The sequence below is a fragment of the Pan paniscus genome, chromosome 22 (genome assembly GCF_029289425.2).
Source record: "Pan paniscus chromosome 22, NHGRI_mPanPan1-v2.0_pri, whole genome shotgun sequence".
NCBI lineage: Eukaryota > Metazoa > Chordata > Mammalia > Primates > Hominidae > Pan > Pan paniscus.
The window spans coordinates 26,735,533-26,757,612 of NC_073271.2; the positions used below are offsets into that span (position 1 = coordinate 26,735,533).

The 22,080-nt window shown below is 38.3% G+C and overlaps 2 protein-coding genes across 2 annotated transcripts; both read left to right on the forward strand.

Annotated features, from left to right (window-relative positions):
* The first annotated feature begins 13,334 nt into the window (after positions 1-13,334).
* Positions 13,335-13,759, forward strand: LOC112438079 (keratin-associated protein 20-2). Its single transcript, XM_024926968.5, has one exon. The coding sequence runs from the start codon at positions 13,393-13,395 to the stop codon at positions 13,588-13,590; it is 198 nt and encodes a 65-aa protein (XP_024782736.1). The 5' UTR covers positions 13,335-13,392; the 3' UTR covers positions 13,591-13,759.
* Positions 13,760-20,869: 7,110 nt separating this feature from the next.
* On the forward strand, positions 20,870-21,677 carry LOC100994472 (keratin-associated protein 20-3). The gene has a single exon (XM_003813215.5). The coding sequence runs from the start codon at positions 21,022-21,024 to the stop codon at positions 21,154-21,156; it is 135 nt and encodes a 44-aa protein (XP_003813263.1). The 5' UTR covers positions 20,870-21,021; the 3' UTR covers positions 21,157-21,677.
* The last annotated feature ends 403 nt before the right edge of the window (positions 21,678-22,080 follow it).

A 22,080-nucleotide genomic window follows, 5' to 3' on the forward strand; every position in this document is an offset into this window, starting at 1 on the left:
CACCTACCTTGGCCTCCCAAAGTGCTGGGATTACAGGCGTGAGCCACCGCACCTGGCCTTAATTATTCTAGTTTTCTTCTCCAAGCCAACCTAATAAGGAATAGGAATCTCCAATTCATAAAACATCAGTGAGGAGCAATGTTTCTCAACATCCTATGTATGATTCACACAATATTCTTAAATATCAATACACGTGATGCAAGCACTCCAGAGAGTTCAAAGAAAAGTATTCATTATTTTTAAAACTTTTAATGGCATGATGTGGGAAATGTATTTTTTCCCACATTTTAAGAAGCCCTATTTTACTACATCAACAACTGATTTAAAATATCCTCCTCCAGTGTTTTATCTGATACAGTGGATTTTTCTCAAAGTCTCTTGCCTAACTGACACATTCTCAAGTGATGAATAATAAAAAAACACATTATTCCACACACTATCATTGATAAAGGATCGCAGCCCTGCAGCTAGAATAGTTGCCGCCTAATAAATATTTTGAATAAATAAATGAATGACAATGAATCATGTTGAAAATTTCATGTCTTTCTAGAATTTCTTATTTTTTATAGCAGAATGTGGAAGTAGGAATGAACTATCACAAAAGTCTTGATATACAAGTAAAGTTATTTTGCCCAGAGTATTGGCTGTCTGTCTGTATGCTCTGTGTGGAGTACTCGGGATAGAGCATAGCTTTTGCATAAGAGGAAATATGGACATTCCCAGTGTCTCACTCGTCTATATTATGACTGTGAATAGACTGAGAAACAAATTATATTCATCGCTGTTTGATCATTCTGTTAAACAGATCAAAACCATTTCTTCAAAATGGAATACAATAACTGCTTAATACATGATGTATATATGCATTACTTCAGCCATATTTAGCTATGCTATCCTTCAAGCAATTCCATGTGAATATCATTGTGTAGCTATGTCTCAGTCAACTAGACACATCACTGTGTCTTCTCTATTCGTTTTTTTCAAATCCACCTCTTTTGCTTCTTACATCTGCTATCCAGCCTGTCAGTGAGAAGTACTTCAAATGCTGTTCATCTTAAAGCCTAATCTGATTGATAGCTTCTTCTTGGAGAGAATCTAAGCTCTTTCACTAGAGAGAGGTGTTCTGTGGGCTGGGAGCAGTGGCTGATGCCTGTAATCCCAGCACTTTGGGAGGCCGAGTCAGGCAGATCACCTGAGGTCAGGAGTTGGAGACCAGCCTGGCCAATATGGTGCAACCCCATCTCTACTAAAAATACAAAAGTTAGCTGGGCGTGGTGGTCCACGCCTGTAATCCCAGGTACTCCAGGAGGCTAAGGCAGGAGAATCACTTGAATCTGGGAGGCGGAGGTTGCAGTGAGCCGAGATCATGTCACTACACTCCAACCTGGGCAAGAGAGTGAGACCGTGTCTGAAAAAAAAGGAAAAAAGAGAGAGGGGTTCGCTCTCTGCATTAGGCACCTGCTTCATCCAGTTGCCTTCTGAACAGAATTCGAAACTCACATATGTAATTATGTGTTCCTCGTGTCCATTTTCAGTTGCTTTATGCAAATACCTCACTCCATGGTGTGTACAACACTGTGCCAGGTTCTCAATACCAGAGGAGGACTCCCACTTCCTGAAGGATAACAAAGCTCATCACAATGCCAGCATTAGGAATAAAAGTCCAAACACTTCTGCCCACCGCATCTTGGTAACAGAGTTGCCAAGGGAAACACAACAGCATCAAGCACCAGAAAAGATAAGGTGAGATCAGCTCCAACAGCGTGTGCCCATCCCTCATAGCTAGCGGGTCCCCAGGTTGCCACACAAGGCAATGAGACTATGCACACTCTTCTGGAGCCACAGTAAAAGGACCCCTCCCCATCACCCATGGAGTCTGAGACACTGAAAGCTAGGAGCACGTCTTGCCAAGAGCCATTGACTTACAATCTTAGGCACACACTGAGCGTCAAACAGGGAATGTATCCCTACACAAGATGATAAACCTGGCACTGATTATATAGGCTTTTTTTTTTTTTGGACGGAGTCTCTCTCTGTTTCCCAGGCTGGAACGCAGTGGTGCAATCTTGGCTCACTGCAGACTCCACCTCCCAGGTTCAAGGGATTCCCCTGCCTCAGCCTCCCGAGTAGCTGGGATTGCAGGCATCTGCCATCACGCCCAGCTTTTTTTTTTTTTTTTTTTTTTTTTGTATTTTTGTAGAGACAGGGTTTCACCACGTTGGCCAGGCTGATCTTGAACTTCTGACCTCAGGTGATCCACCTGCCTCGGCCTCCCAAAGTGCGGGATTACAGGCATGAGACACCATGCTCAGCCCTGTAGGCTTTTTGTCTTTTGGCAAGGAAGTGTTCCAGGAACAAGACCCATTTTTACAGCGTTAAGTGGGAATCAAAAGACTGCATGCAAGTGACCAGCTTTCCCAACACACCAGAGCACAAGGACAACTGTAGACACTAGGAACTGTGTTAGGCCATTCTTGCATTGCTGTAAAGAAATATCTAAGACTGCGTTACTTGTAAGAATAGGGGTTTCATCGTCTCATGGTTCTGCAGGCTGCACAAGAAGCACAGTGGCATCTGTTTCTGGGGGGTGCCTCAGGAAGCTTCCAATCATGGCAAAAGGTGAAGAGGGAGCAGGCATATCATGTGTCAAAAGCAGGAGCAAATGCAGAGCAGGGAGGTGCCAGATACTTTCAAATGACCAGCTCTCATGAGCACTCACTATCATACTATCACAAAGACAGCACCAAGCCATAAGGAATCTGCCTCCGTGATCCAAACACCTCTCACCAAGGCCCACCTCCAGCAATGGGTATTACAATTCAATATGAGATTTGGGTGGGACCACATAGCCAAACTATATCATTCCATCCCTGGCCTCCCCCAAATCTCATATCCTTCTCACATTGCAAAATATAATTATGTCTTCCCAACAGACCCTCTAAGTCTTAACTCATTCCAGTATTCACTCAAAACTCCAAAGTCTCGTCTGAGACAAGGCAAATCCCTTGCACCTATGAACCTGTAAATTTTTTTTTTTAAAAGTTATCTGCTTCCAAGATGCAATGGGGGTATAGGCATTGAGTAAACATTCCCATTTCAAAAGGGAGAAATTCATCAAAAGAAATGGGTTACAGGCCTCATGCAAGTATGAAACCCAACAGGGTAGTCATTAAATCTTAAAAATCCAAAATAATCTCCTTTGACTCCATATCCTACATCCAGGGCACACTGGTCCAAGGGGTGGGCTACCAAGGCCTTGGACAACTCCACCCCTGTGGCTTTGCATGGTGCAGTCCTGGTAGCTGCTCTCATAGGTTGTTGCAGAGTTCTTGTAACTTTTCTAGGCATAGAGTACCATCTGGAGGGAGATGGCCTTTTCACAGCTCTACTAGGCAGTGCCCCAGTGGGGACTCTGTGTGAAGCCTCCAACCCCATATTTCCCCTCCACACTGCCCTACTAGAGTTTCTCTGTGGGGGCTCCATGCTGTAGCAGGAATCTGCCTGGACATCCAGGCTTTTTCATACATCCTTTGAAATCTAGGCAGAGGTTACCAAGAATCCACCACTCTTGCACTCTATGAACCAGCAGGCTTAACACCATTGGAAGCCACCAAGGCTTATGGCTTGCACCATCCAGAGCAGCAGCCTGAGCTATACCTGAGCCCCTTTGAGCCAAGGCTGCAGTTGGAATAGCACGTATGTGGACAGTGTTGTCCTAAGGCTGCACAGGGGCAGCAGGGCCCCGGGCGTGGTCCAGGAAACTATTGTTTCCTGCTAGGCTTCTGGGCCTGTGATGGGAGGGGCTGCCGTGAAGGTCTCTGAAATATTCTTGAGGCCTTTTCCTCATTGTCTTGGCTATTAGCACTTGGCTCCTTTGTAATTATGCAAATATCTCTAGCAAGTGGTAGCACTACAGCCTGCTTGAATTCCTCTCCAGAAAAACACTTTTCTTTCTTTGGCACATAACCAGGCTGCAACTTTTCCAAACTTTTGTGCTCTGCTTCCTGTTTAAATATAAATTCCAACTTTAAGTCATTTATTTGTTCCTGCATCTGAATTTAGGCTGTTAGGAGCAGCCAAGACAACAGCTTGTATGCCTTGTTGCTTAGAAATTTCTTGCCAGATACCCTAGGTCACTACTCTCAAATGAAAACTTCCACAGATCCCTAGGTCATGAATAGAATGCAGCCAAGTTCTTTGCTAAGGCATAACACGTGTGACCTTTGCTCCAGTTGCCAATAATTTCCTCATTTCCATCTGAGATCTCATCAGCCTGGCCTTCACTGTCCATATCACTAACAGAATTTTGGTCACAGCCATTTAATGATTCTCTAAGAAGTTCCAAACCTTGCCTTATCTTCGTGTCTTCTTCTGAGCTCTCCAAATTCTTCCAACCCCTACCTCTTATCCAGTTTCAAAGATGCGTCCACATTTTCAGATATCTTTATAGCAATGCCCCACTCCTCAGTACCAATTTTCTGTGTTAGGGCATTTTTGCGTTGTTATAAATAAATACCTGAGGCTGAGTAATTTACAAGAAAAGAAGCTTAATTGGCTTATGATAAAAGGCCCTGGGCAAATAGTGACATTCAGACTGAGCATCTGGGTTCCCTGATCCTTGACTGAACCTCCCACTCCTAACATCATATGCTACTATAGTAACTACCATGGTGCCCTGGGCTGTGGCTGTGGCTGCTATCTCCCATCTTGCTGTGGCAGATATTAGGCTATGGGGCTATGGATTTTTTTTTTTTTTTTTTCCAGAGATGGAGTCTTACTCTGTAGCCCAGGCTGGAGTGCAGTGGCACAATCTCAGCTCACTACAACCTCCGCCTCCCAGGTCCCAGTTCAAGCAATTCTCCTGCCTTAGCCTCCCGAGTAGCTGGGCCATGCCCAGCTAATTTTTTGTATTTTTAGTAGAGATGGGGTTTCACCATGTTGGCCAGGCTAGTCTTGAACTTCTGACCTCGTAATCTGCCTGCCTCAGCCTCCAAAAGTGCTGGCATGAGCCACCGTGCCCAGCCAGGCTATGGATTCTACTAAGAAACTTCTAGAGAAACCCCAGGACTCCTTTCCCTATGTTACCCGACTCCATATTCTGTGTTCTTCTCTTTTTAAAATACTGATTATCTCATCTTAGGCTACTTTGGGAAGAGATAGTAGTTTAAATTCTACATCCATCATCTAAATTGAATATAATCATCTGGAATAACTTACTTTATAAAAGAAATGTTTTCTCTTCATACCGTATTACAATTATTGCTCCACACACATTTTAGTTCAACATCCTTCATGCGAGAAAAAATTTTGTGTCAGTTTTCAAAAAAAATCCTATATTTACAATATTACTTATTTAACATTACTTTGTTAGACCTGTTACATGCACATGTGTGTGTGACAGAGTATTATTGTGACAAAAATATTGCTTACATGCTGTGAAACTAAAAGTTCAAAGGCTTAAAATTAGTTATTTCTAAATGAAACTTGCTTTTGATGAACCTGCAATTACTGCAGCCTTGCATATCTGATCATAAAATATTAGCCTATATGCTAAGTTTTTACCTAATGAATAAAACCCCACAACAGCATCCCTATTTCTAATCACCATATTCTAGGTACATTGGTCTTTGGCTGCTTTCTTGTACACTACATTTGAATATTTTGGACTGTGGTTGTGTTTGGAATTTTCATTTCACATTATTCTAAATGATCCCCTTCTATTTCCTAGCAGATATATTTAAGTCACATCCCATATCTAATCGTCACACACAAAGTGGGTCTGAACATCATTTTTGTCTTTGAGAATCTCTGGAAAGTATCACCCCCTTACCATATCAGCACATTAACCATACAAAATTAGATCACTGCTTTCTGGGAACAGTGGTTTTGAGTTTTGTGTTTCCAATTTCTGTTTTAAAGATACAAACAAACTTACTTTTATATTGAATACAACTTTCCTTCAGACTCTGTTTAAAGAAAAAATGTCAGAGTTATATTATTTCTACATCATTCCCTTTAGGATTCCTTTTGATTTAACATTACATATTATTTTGACCTTTATTTGAAATTATAAGCTTTTGCTCAAATGATTGATAGAGTTAGAGCAACTTTGAAATATCAATACGTCTCATGTTGCAGACATTATTCTTTAAAAGCAATATGTGTGTCCAGGCAACTGTTTCAAAATTGCAAATTTATATTAATTTCTTAAAATAGGTTATGGTATTAAGGACATTTGTGATTTGCCATAAAGTTTTAGAATTCATGCCCCTTTTTCTCAGCTTATAAAGCATTTTAATCTATCTTTCCTTCTGGGATAAAGCAATTTTCTCAAATGGCCTTCTGCACATATCCTAGGCTATCTTATAAGAGAGAAATTAAACACTAGTCAGGGCACAATACCATTGACAGAATTCACATGGTTCAGTACCGAGGACAGCCCCCGGCAACAGTAAGGATTGTAGTTTTTTTTTTATATAAATGAATGGAAAACAAATTAATTAATGGATAAAGTTTATAAACTTTTGTTAAGGTTTTATATGATTTCCATACTTCTAAAATTAAAAACACGTGCAAAAACATGACTATTAAGATGTTCACACATTTATCTCGTTCCAGAGCCCCAATGCCCAAATTATTTTATTCTGTCCAAATGGTACTATTCAAATCTTTCCCAGGGTAAGCTCAGAGAGGAAGACAAATTCACTAGAAGTGGAAAGTGAGGAGGAGTTTGTAAGCCATCATCCTTCACCCTATATTACTAGGGCCATGAATACATGGAAAACAAATACTTTATACCAAACCCTCTGATGTTTCTGATGAAAAAATTGGATTGCACACTTAGGACTGTCTAACAAAATAAAACAAATTACTTTTAATATGTGGTTTTTCATCCAATTGCTCACATGTTTCTGTACGATTTGCCTTTAAATAATTGCCTCAGTAGCTTTCATGAAAATGCAATTTTGTAAATAAAATGAAATATCATCATTTCCATTTTCTGGTTATAGTTTCAGAAGATAAATTTGAAACCATCAAGAAAATATTTGATGTTTTAAAAGTAGTCAGAAAAAGGAACACTAAAAATATTGGAAGGAAAAGTCCAGTGAATCTGGTAGCATCAAATTTTAAGTATTGGCTTTCTGTTGATAGTCTCATGAAGCCAAGTGATATCTTTTGCCTTTTAGTAGTAAATAATTAATCATGTAAAAATGAGGATACTCTCAAGGAAAAAAAAGGTGGGGGTGTTGATGTAGCAGGGAAGAGATGGAGAAAGTCAAGCTCAAAGAAGATTATCACGACTTGCTGAATATCAGCAAAAACAATAAACTTATGTCAACTCTATTGCTTGTTATGAGTCTACTCGTGAGCTGGGAAGTTTTCTGTTCATGGATGACTCCATTCATATCTCTCTTGTTGGCCACAGATTAAGTAGCCAGTGCTCTAAGATAGGAAGATCTCTCATATGTTTGAGGTTTTCCTGGCTGGAGGCTTAGGTGTCTGTTTCCTATCATGTGGTCTGTTATTCTCTAGGAGGTTTAGCAAGAGTTGTTCTTGTGAAAGCTGTGGAAGGATTCCAAAATAGTGAGTAGAAAAGCTTAATATCTCCTGAGGTCTATTCTAGAAGCTGGCACTTCCAATGTATTTTATTGGCCAAAACAAATCTCAAGACAAGCAAGGAACAAGCAGTGGAAATGGGCTGCAGTCCTTGTTAGGAGAAGCTGCAAAATCATATTGAAAGGTGCCTAGATACAAGAAAGAATGAAGAATTTACATTATTTTAGTAAGCAACTTACAACATCACAGAATATCATTAATCTCTTTATATAATTTGTTGGGTGGGCAGGGAAGCTTGAGAGACATATGGTTCATCAGCATGGTAAAATAATGTGCTCTGAGAAACCTCCTATGACTAAGAATACGGAGAAAACAAAAAATAACAAATTTATTTTGATGTCTACTTTGATTTAAAAATCATTAGATAGAACAAACTTTGTATAACTAACTCTAAATAAAAAAGCATTTATTTACACATTACTTATAAACATACCTATGTTGAAAAATATGATATATATATACATTACTGCAACAAACAACAGTTTAATCAGAAAAACTAAACGAATTCTACATATTGCAAGCAGAAAATAATACTTCATAGTCATTGGAAGTGTAGGAGAAGCAAAGATGAGAGAAGACCCCTATTATCTCATGCATTCTTTGCTAGGCTTCAAATCAAGAAATTGCAGGAACCAGGGGAAAGCACAATTTTTTTTTTCCTTTTGAGATGGAGTCTCGTTCTGTCACCCAGGCTGGAATGTAGTGGCGTGATATCGGCTCATTGCCACTTCCCCCTCCTGGGCTGAAGCAATTCTCCTCCCTCAGCCTCCCGAGTAACTGGGATTACAGGTACATGCCACCATGTCTGGCTAATTTTTTTGTATTTTTAGTAGAGACGGGATTTCACAATGTTGGCTAGGCTGGTGTGAAACTCCTGACTTCAGGTGATCTGCCAGCCTCAGCCTCCCAAAGTGTTGGAATTACAGGTGTGAGCCGCGTGCGGCCAGAAAGCATAATTTTCAATAGGTGGACTTCTGTCTTTCCAAGGCTAGTGATTCATAAGGAAATGTTCAGAGGATGCTGCAAAACCTTACATCCATGAAAAGCCATGAATATCATCTGCTTTGGCCACAGCAATGATATAGTTTTGGTCTCTTTTATCTTTCAAATCTCTTAAAGCTACTCTCATTGACTGAGAGTAAACACAATTCTTGTTCTGAGCAATCAAGTTCCTGAGAGAGTATGGAATGGTGCTAAGCTGCCTAAATATGATCCCACTAGGATTTATAAAATTTGTATTTTTTACGGATAGATAATAGTTGTACCTGTTTATGGGATACATGTGTTATTTTGATTCAGGCATACAATGTGTAATGATCACATCAGGGTAATTGGGGTATCTCTTATATTAAACATTTTAATTTATGTTAGTAATATTTCAATTTCACTCTTCTCATTACTTTGAAGTATACAATAAGTTGTTGTTTCCTGTGATCACCCTATTGTGCTATCAAATACTACACATTATTCCTTCTATCTAACTACATTTTTGTACCCATTAACCAACCCCTTGTTTATCCTCCCCACCGCCTCCCACTATCCTTCCCAGCCTATGGTAACTATCAAACTATCACTCTGTTCTCTTTCTCCATATACACCATTGTATTAATCACTTTCTCCATGAATATCCCTTGCTTCCAACACCTGCGTTTCGATGGTGCTAGTAAAGAACATCTCAAATGTTAAATTTATTCATCTGAAATACACCATGCATTATAGTTGCCTAATACAGACTAGAGTTTACATGAGTGGGACATTTTTTCTGTCTTCGTAAGGTACTTCTGACTCCCACAGGCAGGTGACTGCCGAGTAGGACTAAGACCCATCGCATGGCACTTTTGGCTCCTTTGCCTTGGATCAAGACCATGTGGGAAACACCTTCCTTCAGAACTGGTAGAACAACGGTGAGGCCAAAGGTGGGTCCTCGATTCCAGTCAAGGTAGGGGTAGAAAGTCATTCCACACATATACCACCTCAAGTGGAGGACCCAAGGAGCAGATCTGAGAATACCAGCCAAAACAGGTCATAGGCTAGTGCAAGGAGATGAAGGGAGTTCTGAAGGAACTATGGGAGCCAAGGCTCTCTGGATCTTAAAAAGACACAATGAATGGGAGGTGGAGGCAGGAGAATTGCTTGAACCAGGGAGGCAGAGGTTGCAGTGAGACGAGATCACACCACTGCACTCCAGCCTGGGCGACAGAGTGAGACTCCGTCTCAAAAAAAAAAAAAAAAAACAAAAAAGCAAAAACACAATGAAAAGATGGAGACTTATAAGGAAAAATTCTGAGTACAGAAAGTACACAAATTAATCATGGCAGGTGCAAGAAGAGAGAGGTTACAGATCTTTTGGAAGGGAATTCAAACAGACAGAAAACAGTGAGTACTGGCAAAATAGTATTTGGGTTTATTTTTCCTGTTAGATTGAGGATTAATGCAAGGGTAATTTATCAAACATGTGATTCTGTGAGCAGTGAGGGACACCTTCTCACCATTTTAGATATTTCTCACTCTCAACAAGCACTGCAGTTGTAATGTTTCTTTGCTGCTATGTAGCCCACACCTTCCTCCTGGATGGTGAGATCCTGTTTCCCTAGCCATTTCAGGCCATGGTTGCTGCAATTTCTCCTTAACAATTATCTCTGGGCATGGAAGAACACAGAACCCTTCAGTGAGACCCCTGAATTTCAAGTTTATTTCCTTGCACATAATCATTTATGATGTCATCTATTGTCTAAATACAAAGGAAATAATTCTGCATAAGATATATTATACTTACACAGTGAAGTTGTGATAGTATGTTCAAAGAGGCCTAGTTTCCATAAGTATCCACTTTGCCATCAATATATATTATTAATAAATTATATATTATATTGGTATATTACATAATTTATAATGTTAATAAATATTTATACCACAGTGATGTTGCACATACATACACTGTTAAATTGATGGCCCCATTCTCAGTCCTCCCAACTTAGGTGGGACAGCTAATTTATTCCTCTGCTATGGACTCAGTGATATATGTGACTTGTTTTGATCAATGGGAGGTTAGCAAACTTGATATAAATAGAAGCTTTAAAAAAAGTTTGTCCATTTCAAAAATTGAAAAGCTTAAATCAATGCTCTATAATTTTTAATTTGAATTGAAATTTTTAGTTTGAACTCATTACTTTTAATCTTTTTTAAAAAAAAAAAACAGAGGGTTTTTTGGCTCTCTCCATTGAAACAGCATATAAGCAATCACAATGTAGCAACAGTGAACATCACTAATGTCCAGAGAGTCTTCTCCAAATATCAGTGTTTCTTTAAAGAAAAATAAAAGACCTCTTCCTAATCAAGGGCAGGAAAGATAAAAGATGAGTCTGGAAGATCTTCTTATATAAGAATTAAATAATTTACCGAAGATACTACTAAAGTCTTGTCAAAAAATACTTAAACCAAATTAAAAAGGTTTCTACCAGCCCATGATAGGACAACTTGACATCAAAAAGAGAAATAACTATAATTGATGGATACATGTCAATTAATTAAAACACTATGCTATTGTCATAAAGACAGACATATCGACCAATGACCAATGAAGCAGTATGGAGAGCCCAGAAATAAACCCATATATATGCAGTTATTTGATCCTGGCAAAGATAATTATTATACACACTAGAGAAAGTGTAGTTTCTTCAACAAATGATGCTGGGGTAACTGGATATTCACATGCAAAAGAATGAAATTGGACCCTTATCAAACATCCAACAAAAAACTCAACCTGACATAAATTAAAGACTTAAATATAAAGCCTCAAACTGTAAAACTATTAGAAGAAAACATAGAAGATTGTTGATATTGGACTGGACAATGATTTCTTAGATACGATGTAGTGACTACAGTTTACAGTAGTGCATTGTGCACTTAAATATTTAGGGTGATGTTATTAAAACATCTATGAGGCTGGGAGTGGTGGCTCATGCCTGTAACCCCAGCACTTTGGGAGGCCAAGGCAGGCAGATCACCTTAAGTCAGGAGTTCAAGACCAGCCTAGCCAACATGGTGAAACCCCGTCTCTACTAAAATTAAAAAATTAGCTGGGTGTGGTGGTGCACATCTGTAATCCCAGCTACTCAGGAGGCTGAGGCACGAGGATCGCTTGAACGTGGGAGGTGGAGGTTGCAGTGAGCCCAGATCGCATCACTGCACTCCATGCACTCCAGCCTGGGCAAGACAGAGACTCCGTCTAAAAAAGCAACAACAAAAAAAGTCTATGAGTGCATAAGAATGTTTAAGCATATTATTTTCGCAACTCTAAATTATATACTCATTCTGGAAATTGATAAATGAAAAAATCAACTATTTTCCTCTCCTGAATAAACTCATAGATGAGAATTTTTTTTCTCTTTATAGGTTTCTATCTTCTACAGGTAGAAGTAATGATAGAATTGTAAAATCAGCATTTTGAACTTCTGGCAATAATGGGTCTAGGTAACTATTACTGAATGTAAAAAACTGTAGCTAAAAAGTTTATGGGGGAGATTGTAAAATGAACCCAATCCACAATCCCAGCCTTACTAAATGTGAAGCAATGGGCCACCCAGACACCATGTACATCCTAATATTATGTAATAAAATGTACACAGAGCAACTATAAAATATCACTCTTGTCAACAAATAGTAAAATAACCAGAATCACATCAACCTTTGTCATCTACCTGTAGATGGTATAAGGGATAGAGGAAGATATGAAAAGGGAAAACAAGAAAGATATCAGCCACGTCTAAAATGTAAGAATTCTATAGGACAATAACAAAGTTTCCTCGAAACAATAAAATACATTAAAAAGGAAAAAAAAGAACCATCACATCTCTAAAAAGAGTTAAAGACATGCCTAAATGTAATGAATGTGTGTCTTAATGTAAAAAAAAAAGACTATGAAAATATATTTGGGAAGCAATCAAGGAAAACTGATCACGAATTAACTATTAGGGGATGCCAAATAATTTTGTAATGTCATTGGTGTGATAACGGTATTGGGGCTCTCTCTATACATATTTTTTTAGACTTCTGTTGTGATAGAGATATACACTGAAATACTTATAAGAAAAATATTGTCTTGCCTGGGATTTGTTTTAAAATATTCAGCAGAACTAACTAACTAACTACAAAAAATGTACAGGGAGAGAAGGAACTGAAGACAGAATATTGATGATTATTAAATTCCAGGGATGTGTTTATAAAGCTTCAAAATACAATTCTATATACTTTTATGTCTGAATAAAATTTACTTATTAAAGTAAATAATGAACAAGAAAAAAACTTAGCTGAGTCTGCTAAATAAACTCTATTGTTAATGAAAATTATTTTTCTTTGTAGAAGATTCCCACATAATGTATGCACAAGTAATCATAGAATTTTAAAAATCAACCTTTTACAACCCATTCAATGATTAAATTAGACACAAAGTTGTCAAGTATTTTAAGCTAAACAAAGTATGAGTAAGGGCTTTAAAATAAGAATAAGAAAAACACATTAAAGGCATTTGATCATGAGAAGGCTGACACAATAACAAAGTCATCTTGTTTATAAAGGCTTCACATTGTTTAATAAAACAAATATTCAGGAAGTATACTAATACAAATTAATAGAAAATATGCAATCAACAGGTCCTGTGGTGGGTCCCACCCACCACTGAGGGTGTATATAAAAGGACTGCCTGGGCATATAGGGATATTCAAACTGAAGAAACTGATTCCTTGCTCCTCAACCAAATCCTCCACTCTTGAAACCATGTGCTACTACAGCAACTACTATGGTGGTCTGCGTTGTGGCTATGGAGGCCTGGGCGGTGGCTATGGCTGTGGCTGTGGTTATGGCCATGGCTATGGAGGCCTGGGCTGTGGCTATGGCCGTGGCTATGGTGGCTATGGATATGGCTGCTGCCGCCCATCTTGCTATGGAAGATACTGGTCCTGTGGCTTCTACTGAGAAATATCTGGCAACTCAACCTCGTGGTCTCTTCCACATGGACTTCCTAAATTTGCCTTCATAATTCTTCATATGAGTAATTCATTTTTCTGTTGTAAAATGTCAACATCATCCTTAAGTATCTGGAAGAAAAAATAGGTCAGATGCTGCAAGCCTCATCTAGAGTCACTGAAATCATTTGACATGTTTCACAGATTTTTAAAAAGCTTTGTTTTGATATTGTACTATCATTAAATTGTTGATTTTTGATCAACTTATGTGAGAAGATGTAAAATTTCTTTTAATAAACATCTCATTGAAAGTATATTTATTTGTTGCATTTTAATTATGTTTATTGTGCATGTGCGTGTTTGCATTTTGGTGTATTGGCAAATGGAATGGGAAAGAAGAAAATATGAGAAAAAGAAAGAACAATTCTTTGGAGTATCCCAAGATGACAATGATGTTTAGGCTAGCCCAACTTCATGCATATTTCTGTTTTTCTATGAAATTATATTTTGTTTTATTCCTACTCTTCTTAGTTTTAGTGTCAGTGTTTGAATAAGTCTGAGTGAATTTACTATATTGTGTGCAATTTATCTTTTATTTATGAACCTATTATCTTAGCATTTGTTGACTCAAATACCTCAGATGAAATAACTACTTTATTGGCAGATTCCAATCATGTGTTATACTTTTGTTTGTTATGGGGATTTAGAATCCCATTGTCCTGATGTAAATATTTCAGAGGTATCTGTTCATCATTCCAACTTTGGATATATTCAATTAAAATAATTCAATTGAATACAGTTCTTTTGGGATACTTTAATATTTTCAAATGAAAATTTGCAACATTGCTACATCTTATAGCACATGATGCTATCAATGAGAAAACATCCTATAGGGACACATTATCACAATAATAGAAGTAATATAATCCATTGTCTTAAAAGTGACTGGCACATAGTAGGCCCTCAATAAATATCACTTAAATGATGAAATGTCATTTGCTTAGATGATGGAACATTAAAAAATCTATGTTATTTTAATGAATTACATTAATTCATTTGGGAGCATAATATAAATTGAAGCTGTGCACACATAAACCTATATCCATGTCCAGAGTCTTATTGTCCAAATGATGACGTTGTGTATAAAGGCACTATTTTAGGGAACCTGCTTGCAGGAGACATGGAGAATTCAGGCTTGGGCAGCTCTTTTCCGTCAACCAACTCTTAAAACTTTTCCATCAACAACTCCTATGTTATGTAGATAATGGTCACTGTTTTTGGCTAATACAATAACAATAAGATTGGGCTAAACTAAAATACCCTTAAAAAGAATAAATTATAATTACTTGTTAACACAAGTGAAAAATACATTAATACATTACCTACATGGATACTTAAATTCAACTGTAAGTTAGCTGCTAACATTTTATTTGAGTGATTAGTCTGAATTATAAGGTCAGTAATATTCATGGGTTGTGCAACCAACAACAGAAGATTGAAAAGTCCCTGAACTGCGCCATTGGTGACATTCAACCTGAAGAAACAGAGTCCCTTCTCTTTACTGAACTTTCCATTTCTGACACCATGAGCTGAAATGGCAACTCTCTGATGCCTTGTCTCTGGTTCTGGGCTGCTCATCTAACAGTGTAATATTCTGGTCATACAGACTCTATCAGGGTTTCTCTTGAGCAACTCAACCTGCTGGACTCTTCCTGTTGGGCTTCCTGACTCCACTTCCATACCCACATCGGAAATACTAATTTCATCTCTAACTACTAAAGAAAAATGTAACTCAAATTCAGCATGCTGTATTTTGATTAACTGAAATCAATGGGATGTCTTATAATTTACAGAAAAGTTATACTCTTTGTTTTGTATTGACATTATTCCTCTTCATATATGTTCTTTTCTTTTTCTTTTTTCTTTCTTTTTTTTTTTTTTTTTTTAGACAGGGTGTCACTCTTGTCGCCCAGGCTGGAGTGCAGTGGCACGATCTAGGCTCACTGCAACCTCTGCCTCCTGGATTCAAACAATTCTCCTACCTCATCCTCCTGAGTAGCTGAGATTACAGACACCCGCCGCCACCACACCTGGCCAATTTCCTTGTATTTTCGGTAGAAACAGGGTTTTACTATGTTGGTCAGGCTGGTCTCAAACTCCTGACCTCAGGTGATCTGCCCGCCTCGGCCTCCCAAAGGCCTATATGTAGGGGTGGCTCTCCCCTACAGGCGTGAGCCACCATGCCTGGCCTATATGTTCTTTTCATATATTTCATATGAGAAAATAAAGTTTATGTTAAAATGTACACTTGATATGATTTGGCTCTTTGTCTCCACCCAAATCTCATCTTGAACTGTAATCCCCATAATCCCCACATATCAAAGGAAGGACCGGGTGGGAGGTGATTGGATTATGGGAACAGTTTTTTCCCCATGTTATATTCATGTTAGTGAGTGAGTTCTCACGAGATCTGATGGTTTTATAAGTTTTTGATAGTTCCTCCTTCATACTATCTCGATCTCTTTCTTGCCATCTTGTGAAGAAGCAATTTGCTTCTCCTCTGCCTTCTGCCATGATTTTAAGTTTCCTGAGGCTTCCCCAGCCATGCTGAGCTGTGAGTCAATTAAACTTCCTTTATAAATTACCCAGTCTCTGGTAGTATCTTCATAGCAGTATGAAAATAAACTTACAATGCTCCTGTAAATTTTGTTGATTATACTTATATTAATTTCTCTCTATTATTTTTGCTTTTTCTGTTTGTGTGCATCTGTGTATGCGTCTTTCAGAGTGAAGCAGCGAGAGAGAGGCAGAGAGAGAGAGAAAGAGAGAAAAAGAGAGAGAGGAATAGAGAGATTCTGATATCTCCTGCAGTTTTGATGGCCCTGAAAATTTGATCTGAACATCAGTTACTTTTACCTAAGGTCATATGCAATCCAGTTTTTATGTGATTCAGCAGCCAGTGTTACATTTGGTCAGACTTCCAATTTACATTCATATAAGAACATTTTAAATGACATTTTTGCTCAGCAAAATAGTCTTTTTTCCTATCACTATATATAACAACCCCTGGGTTTGTCTATTTCTCAACACCCTGAGATTTGGCTGAATTACTTAGCACTATGCTTCAGAAGAGAGGTAATTCGCTCTTCACACCTCACGTCATCTGGATGACATGGAGAGTATAGATAGAATCCCCTGTCGAGTGGCTGCTGACTGCTTGATATTTGATGTTAAAATTCTCGGGAAAGGATCTGTTGTTCACCAGCTCACCAGGACAGTGTCGAATGCACTGAGTCACTGCCTCCCTCTTATTCCACTGTTCTTCACATCTGACAGCTCCTTTATTTTTCTTTTGAAATCCCCAAACAGCAAATGTGTCCATTTATTCCACTTGTCCTTAAGAATCCCCATACATTGGGAAATGGCAATGAGACAACAGAATCTTACGCAATAAGATATCACTTGGGCAAAAGATGCTTTGTAATTATGTGGACTTTCTATTTGATTTTCAATAAATTACAATATTTTTTCCCAAAAGTGGTTTAGCCATCATTGGATTTAAAAACTCAACACTATTAGTGAAATTCTGAGTGATCAACATAGGTACCAAGCATTTATTTTTATTTTTATTTTTATTTTTATCATACTTTAAGTTTTAGGGTACATGTGCACAACGTGCAGGTTTGGTACATATGTATACATGTGCCATGTTGGTGTGCTGCACCCATTAACTCGTCATTTAACATTAGGTATATCTCCTAATGCTATCCCTCCCCCTCCCCCCACCCCACCACAGGCCCCGGTGTGTGATGTTCCCCTTCCTGTGTCCATGTGTTCTCATTGTTCAATTCCCACCTGTGAGTGAGAATATGTGGTGTTTGGTTTTTTGTCCTTACGATAGTTTGCTGAGAATGATGGTTTCCAGCTTCATCCATGTCCCTACAAAGGACATGAACTCATCCTTTTTTATGGCTGCATAGTATGTCATGGTATATATGTGCCACATTTTCTTAATCCAGTCTATCATTGTTGGACATTTGGGTTGGTTTCAAGTCTTTGCTATTGTGAATAGTGCCACAGTAAACATATGTGTGCATGTGTCTTTCTAGCAGCATGATTTATAATACTTTGGGTATATACCCAGTACTGGGATGGCTGGGTCAAATGGTATTTCTAGTTCTAGATCCCTGAGGAATCGCCACACTGACTTCCACAATGGTTGAACTAGTTTACAGTCCCACCAACAGTGTAAAAATGTTCCTGTTTCTCCACATCCTCTCCAGCACCTGTTGTTTCCTGACTTTTTAATGATCGCCATTCCAATTGATGTGAGATGCTATCTCATTGTGGTTTTGATTTGCATTTCTGTGATGGCCAGTGATGATGAGCATTTTTTCATGTGTCTGTTGGCTGCATAAATGTCTTCTTTTGAGAAGTGTCTGTTCATATCCTTTGCCCACTTGTTGATGGCGTTGTTTGTTTTTTCTTGTAAATTTGTTTGAGCTCTTTGTAGATTCTGGATATTAGCCCTTTGTCAGATGAGTAGATTGCAAAAATTTTCTCCCATTCTGTAAGTTGCCTGTTCACTCTGATGGTAGTTTCTTTTGCTGTGCAGAAGCTCTTTAGTTTAATTAGATCCTATTTGTCAATTTTGGCTTTTGTTGCCATTGCTTTTGGTGTTTTAGACATGAAGTCCTTGCCCATGCCTACGTCCTGAATGGTATTGCCTAGGTTTCCTTCTAGGGTTTTTATGGTTTTAGGTCTAACATTTAAGTCTTTAATCCATCTTGAATTAATTTTTGTATAAGGTGTAAGGAAGGGATCCAGTTTCAGCTTTCTACATATGGCTAGCCAGTTTTCCTAGCACCATTTATTAAATAGGGAATCCTTTCCCCATTTCTTGTTTTTGTCAGGTTTGTCAAAGATCAGATAGTTATAGATATGCGGCATCATTTCTGAGGGCTCTGTTCTGTTCCATTGGTCTATATCTCTGTTTTGGTACCAGTACCATGCTGTTTTGGTTACTGTAGCCTTGTAGTATAGTTTGAAGTCAGGTAGCATGATGCCTCCAGCTTTGTTCTTTTGGCTTAGGATTGACTTGGCAATGTGGGCTCTTTTTTGGTTCCATATGAACTTTAAAGTAGCTTTTTCCAATTCTGTGAAGAAAGTCATTGGTAGCTTGATGGGGATGGCATTGAATCTATAAATTACCTTGGGCAGTATGGCCATTTTCACAATATTGATTCTTCCTACCCATGAGCATGGAATGTCCTTCCATTTGTTTGTATCCTCTTTTTTCACTGAGCAGTGGTTTGTAGTTCTCCTTGAAGACGTCCTTCACATCCCTTGTCAGTTGGATTCCTAGGTATTTTATTCTCTTTGAAGCAATTGTGAATGGGAGTTCACTCATGATTTGGCTCTCTGTCTATTATTGGTGTATAAGAATGCTTGTGATTTTTGCACATTGATTTTGTATCCTGAGATTTTGCTGAAGTTGCCTATCAGCTTAAAGTATCTCAAAATAATAAGAGCTAGCTATGACAAACCCACAGCCAATATCATACTGAATGGGCAAAAACTGGAAGCATTCCCTTTGAAAACTGGCACAAGAGAGGGATGCCCTCTCTCACTACTCCTATTTAACATAGTGTTGGAAGTTCTGGCCAAGGCAATCAGGCAGGAAAAGGAAATAAAGGGTATTCAATTAGGAAAAGAGGAAGTCAAATTTTCCCTGTTTGCAGATGACGTGATTGTATATCTAGAAAACCCCATCATCTCAGCCCAAATTTTCTAGCCCTCTTATTCAGAAAGTTGAGCATACACACCAGCTGTCTGTCATCAAGTGAAGGTGGGGAACATAAGGTTGGGCTTAAGGGAGTTGTGAAAGCACAAACAACTTACAGAAGCAATTGGCTTGGATTCTCATGGTTTCCTCTCTGCTGAGTTGTCTCTTCTTTCTCAACATACACCTATGAATTTATGCTGATTTTCCAGTTGGAGAAGGAAAAATTAGTCCTGGATTATAGATGGTTCTGCCAATATGGTAGCACTGCCTAAAAGTGGATGACTGAAGTACAACAGATCAAATCAGGGATTACCCTAAAGGTCAGTGGTGAAGGAAAATTTTCAATTATTTTTAATCATCTTAAGAAATGATAGTATCTAGATTCAGCCTGCCTTTGAGAACTTAAGTCTACATATAAGTACATGATACAGACAGAGTCAATATCCCTACAGAAAAATTAATAGTCAGGCCTTCTGTTATATTTGGGTCTCAAAAATGTCTACTTTACGTTCCTGTGACTTTGGAATCAGATAAGATTCTCAATGCTTTTCTTTTCTCCGAAGAAACATATCTACATTGCAGTGCAGGTACAAGATAATCAACCAAACAACTTTTTAAAGAATGCTTAAGGTGTGGAGAAGAAGGAACTAAACAGGCAAGAAAATGGCACTACTTTTAAAGAGAGCGTAGCAATAGGAAAACTACAGAATAATATGTGATTGGTGGGAGTTTGTACAGAATAAATCACAGTTGATCCTTGAACAATGCAGGGATTAGGAGTGCCAACCTCCACGCAGTTGAAAATCTGAGTATAATTTTTGACTCCCCAAAAACTTAACTACTAATAGCCTACTGTTGACCAGAAGCCTTACCAATAACATAAACAGTTGATTAATACATGCTTATGTTACCTGTAATGAGAGATTATATTCCTAAAATAAAGTAGGCTAAAGAAAAGAAAATTTTATTAAGAAAATAAAGAAAAAGAGAAAATGGATTTACTATTCACTAAGTGGGAGTGGATCATCATAAAGGTCTTCATCCTTATTGTCTTCATGTTGAGTAGGTTGAGGAGGAGAAGGAGGAGGAGGGGTTGGTCTTGCTGCCGGGGTGGCAGAGGTGAAGAAAATCTGCTTAATATAAGCGTATCTGTGCAGTTCAAACTCATGGTATTCAAGAGTCCACTGTATTTGCTACTAAGTTTTATAGCGATAACATCACAGCTGTGTTGATTAAGATTTAAATATGCATATAAGAAGAAGGGTATTATTAGCAAAGTGATCGGAAGAGGATGGCATTTGCCTCCTCCACATGATGTCATCCAACATAGCTACAAAGGTTAAATTCGGCATCAGTGTGAGCAAGGTCATGGAACTCAGTATTTTTTTTTCCTTTAAAGTCTATCAGCTGTTTGGCAGTATCGTAACATACTGAGAAGAAAATCTCAATTTTATCAGGATAGGGAGTCTTTTTTTAAAATCTAAAGATACAAGATTAATGAGATTTTTAAATACAGGTTGGTCTATATGACAATGTCAGGAGTGCCTGTGGTTTGTCACACCTCCACTGAGACTGATAAAAGACCCAGTATTTTAGTGTTTTTATGCACTAAAACTTACGCTGGCCTCTCAGGCTAGAGACTTAAATCCTGACACAATGAGCTACTATGGCAACTACTACGGAGGACTGGGCTATGGCTATGACTGTAAATATAGTTATACCTCTGGCTTTGGTGCCTTTAGAATCCTGGACTGTGGCTACAGATGTGGCTGTGGTGGGGTATGGATTTGACTGCTGCCACCAATATGATTATGCTACATGCTTATTATCAGGCACTGACTGAATAATATCTACAATTGGGTCCATTTTCTTATGAGACAGGGGTGCTGTTCTACTACACTTTTTTTTTATTTGTTTAACCCAATTAGAATTCTTAATGATTCCCTATAATCCCAGCACTTTAGGAGGCCGAGGCGGGTGGATCACCTGGGGTTAGGAGTTCGAGACCAGCCTGGCCAACATGGCAAAATCCCATCTCTACTAAAAGTTAAAAAAATAGCCAGGTGTGGTGGTGGGTGCCTGTAGCCCCAGCTACTGGGGAGGCTGAGGCAGGAGGATCACTTGAACCCAAAGGCAGAGGTTGCAGTGAGCCGAGATGGCACCACTGCACTCCAGCCTGAGCGACAAAATGAGATTTCATCTCAAAAAAACAAAAAGAATGCTTAATTATTCAATCTAATTCTAGGCAAAGAACACACATCATTAAATTCACACTAAATCCACATCAGTGTCCCAGATTAACTACATTTTTCTCTTCCAAACTGATGTGTTTTCATAATTTACCAAGCAAATTACTTTTTGATAGGTTTCAGGAGTAGGGAGCTCTAGGTTTATTTTTAATTAAACTTACTTTGGCCCGGCCAATGTCATTCATTTTTTAAATTTATTAATTACTCACTTGTTTAATAAGTCCTCATTAAGTAATTTCTATATAGGACTTCCTGTTAAGTCTTAGTGTTACTTATGGGAGAAGAGTTTTTAAGCAGAAAAACAAATGTTTAAATAAACACGTATGCTACAACATGATAGGTGATGTAATAGCCAAGTAGGAACACAGAGGAGAAGCTCATGTTTGGATGCAAAAGAGCGAGATTGTAGAGCAAACAGATCAAAAATATTCTCATTGAAGGTTACATTTGAATAAATTTTTAACCA

Excerpts from the sequence above, each read along its gene's own strand:
- LOC112438079 (XM_024926968.5), top strand. The coding sequence starts at position 13,393 with ATGTGCTACTACAGCAACTACTATGGTGGTCTGCGTTGTGGCTATGGA.
- LOC100994472 (XM_003813215.5), top strand. The coding sequence starts at position 21,022 with ATGAGCTACTATGGCAACTACTACGGAGGACTGGGCTATGGCTATGAC.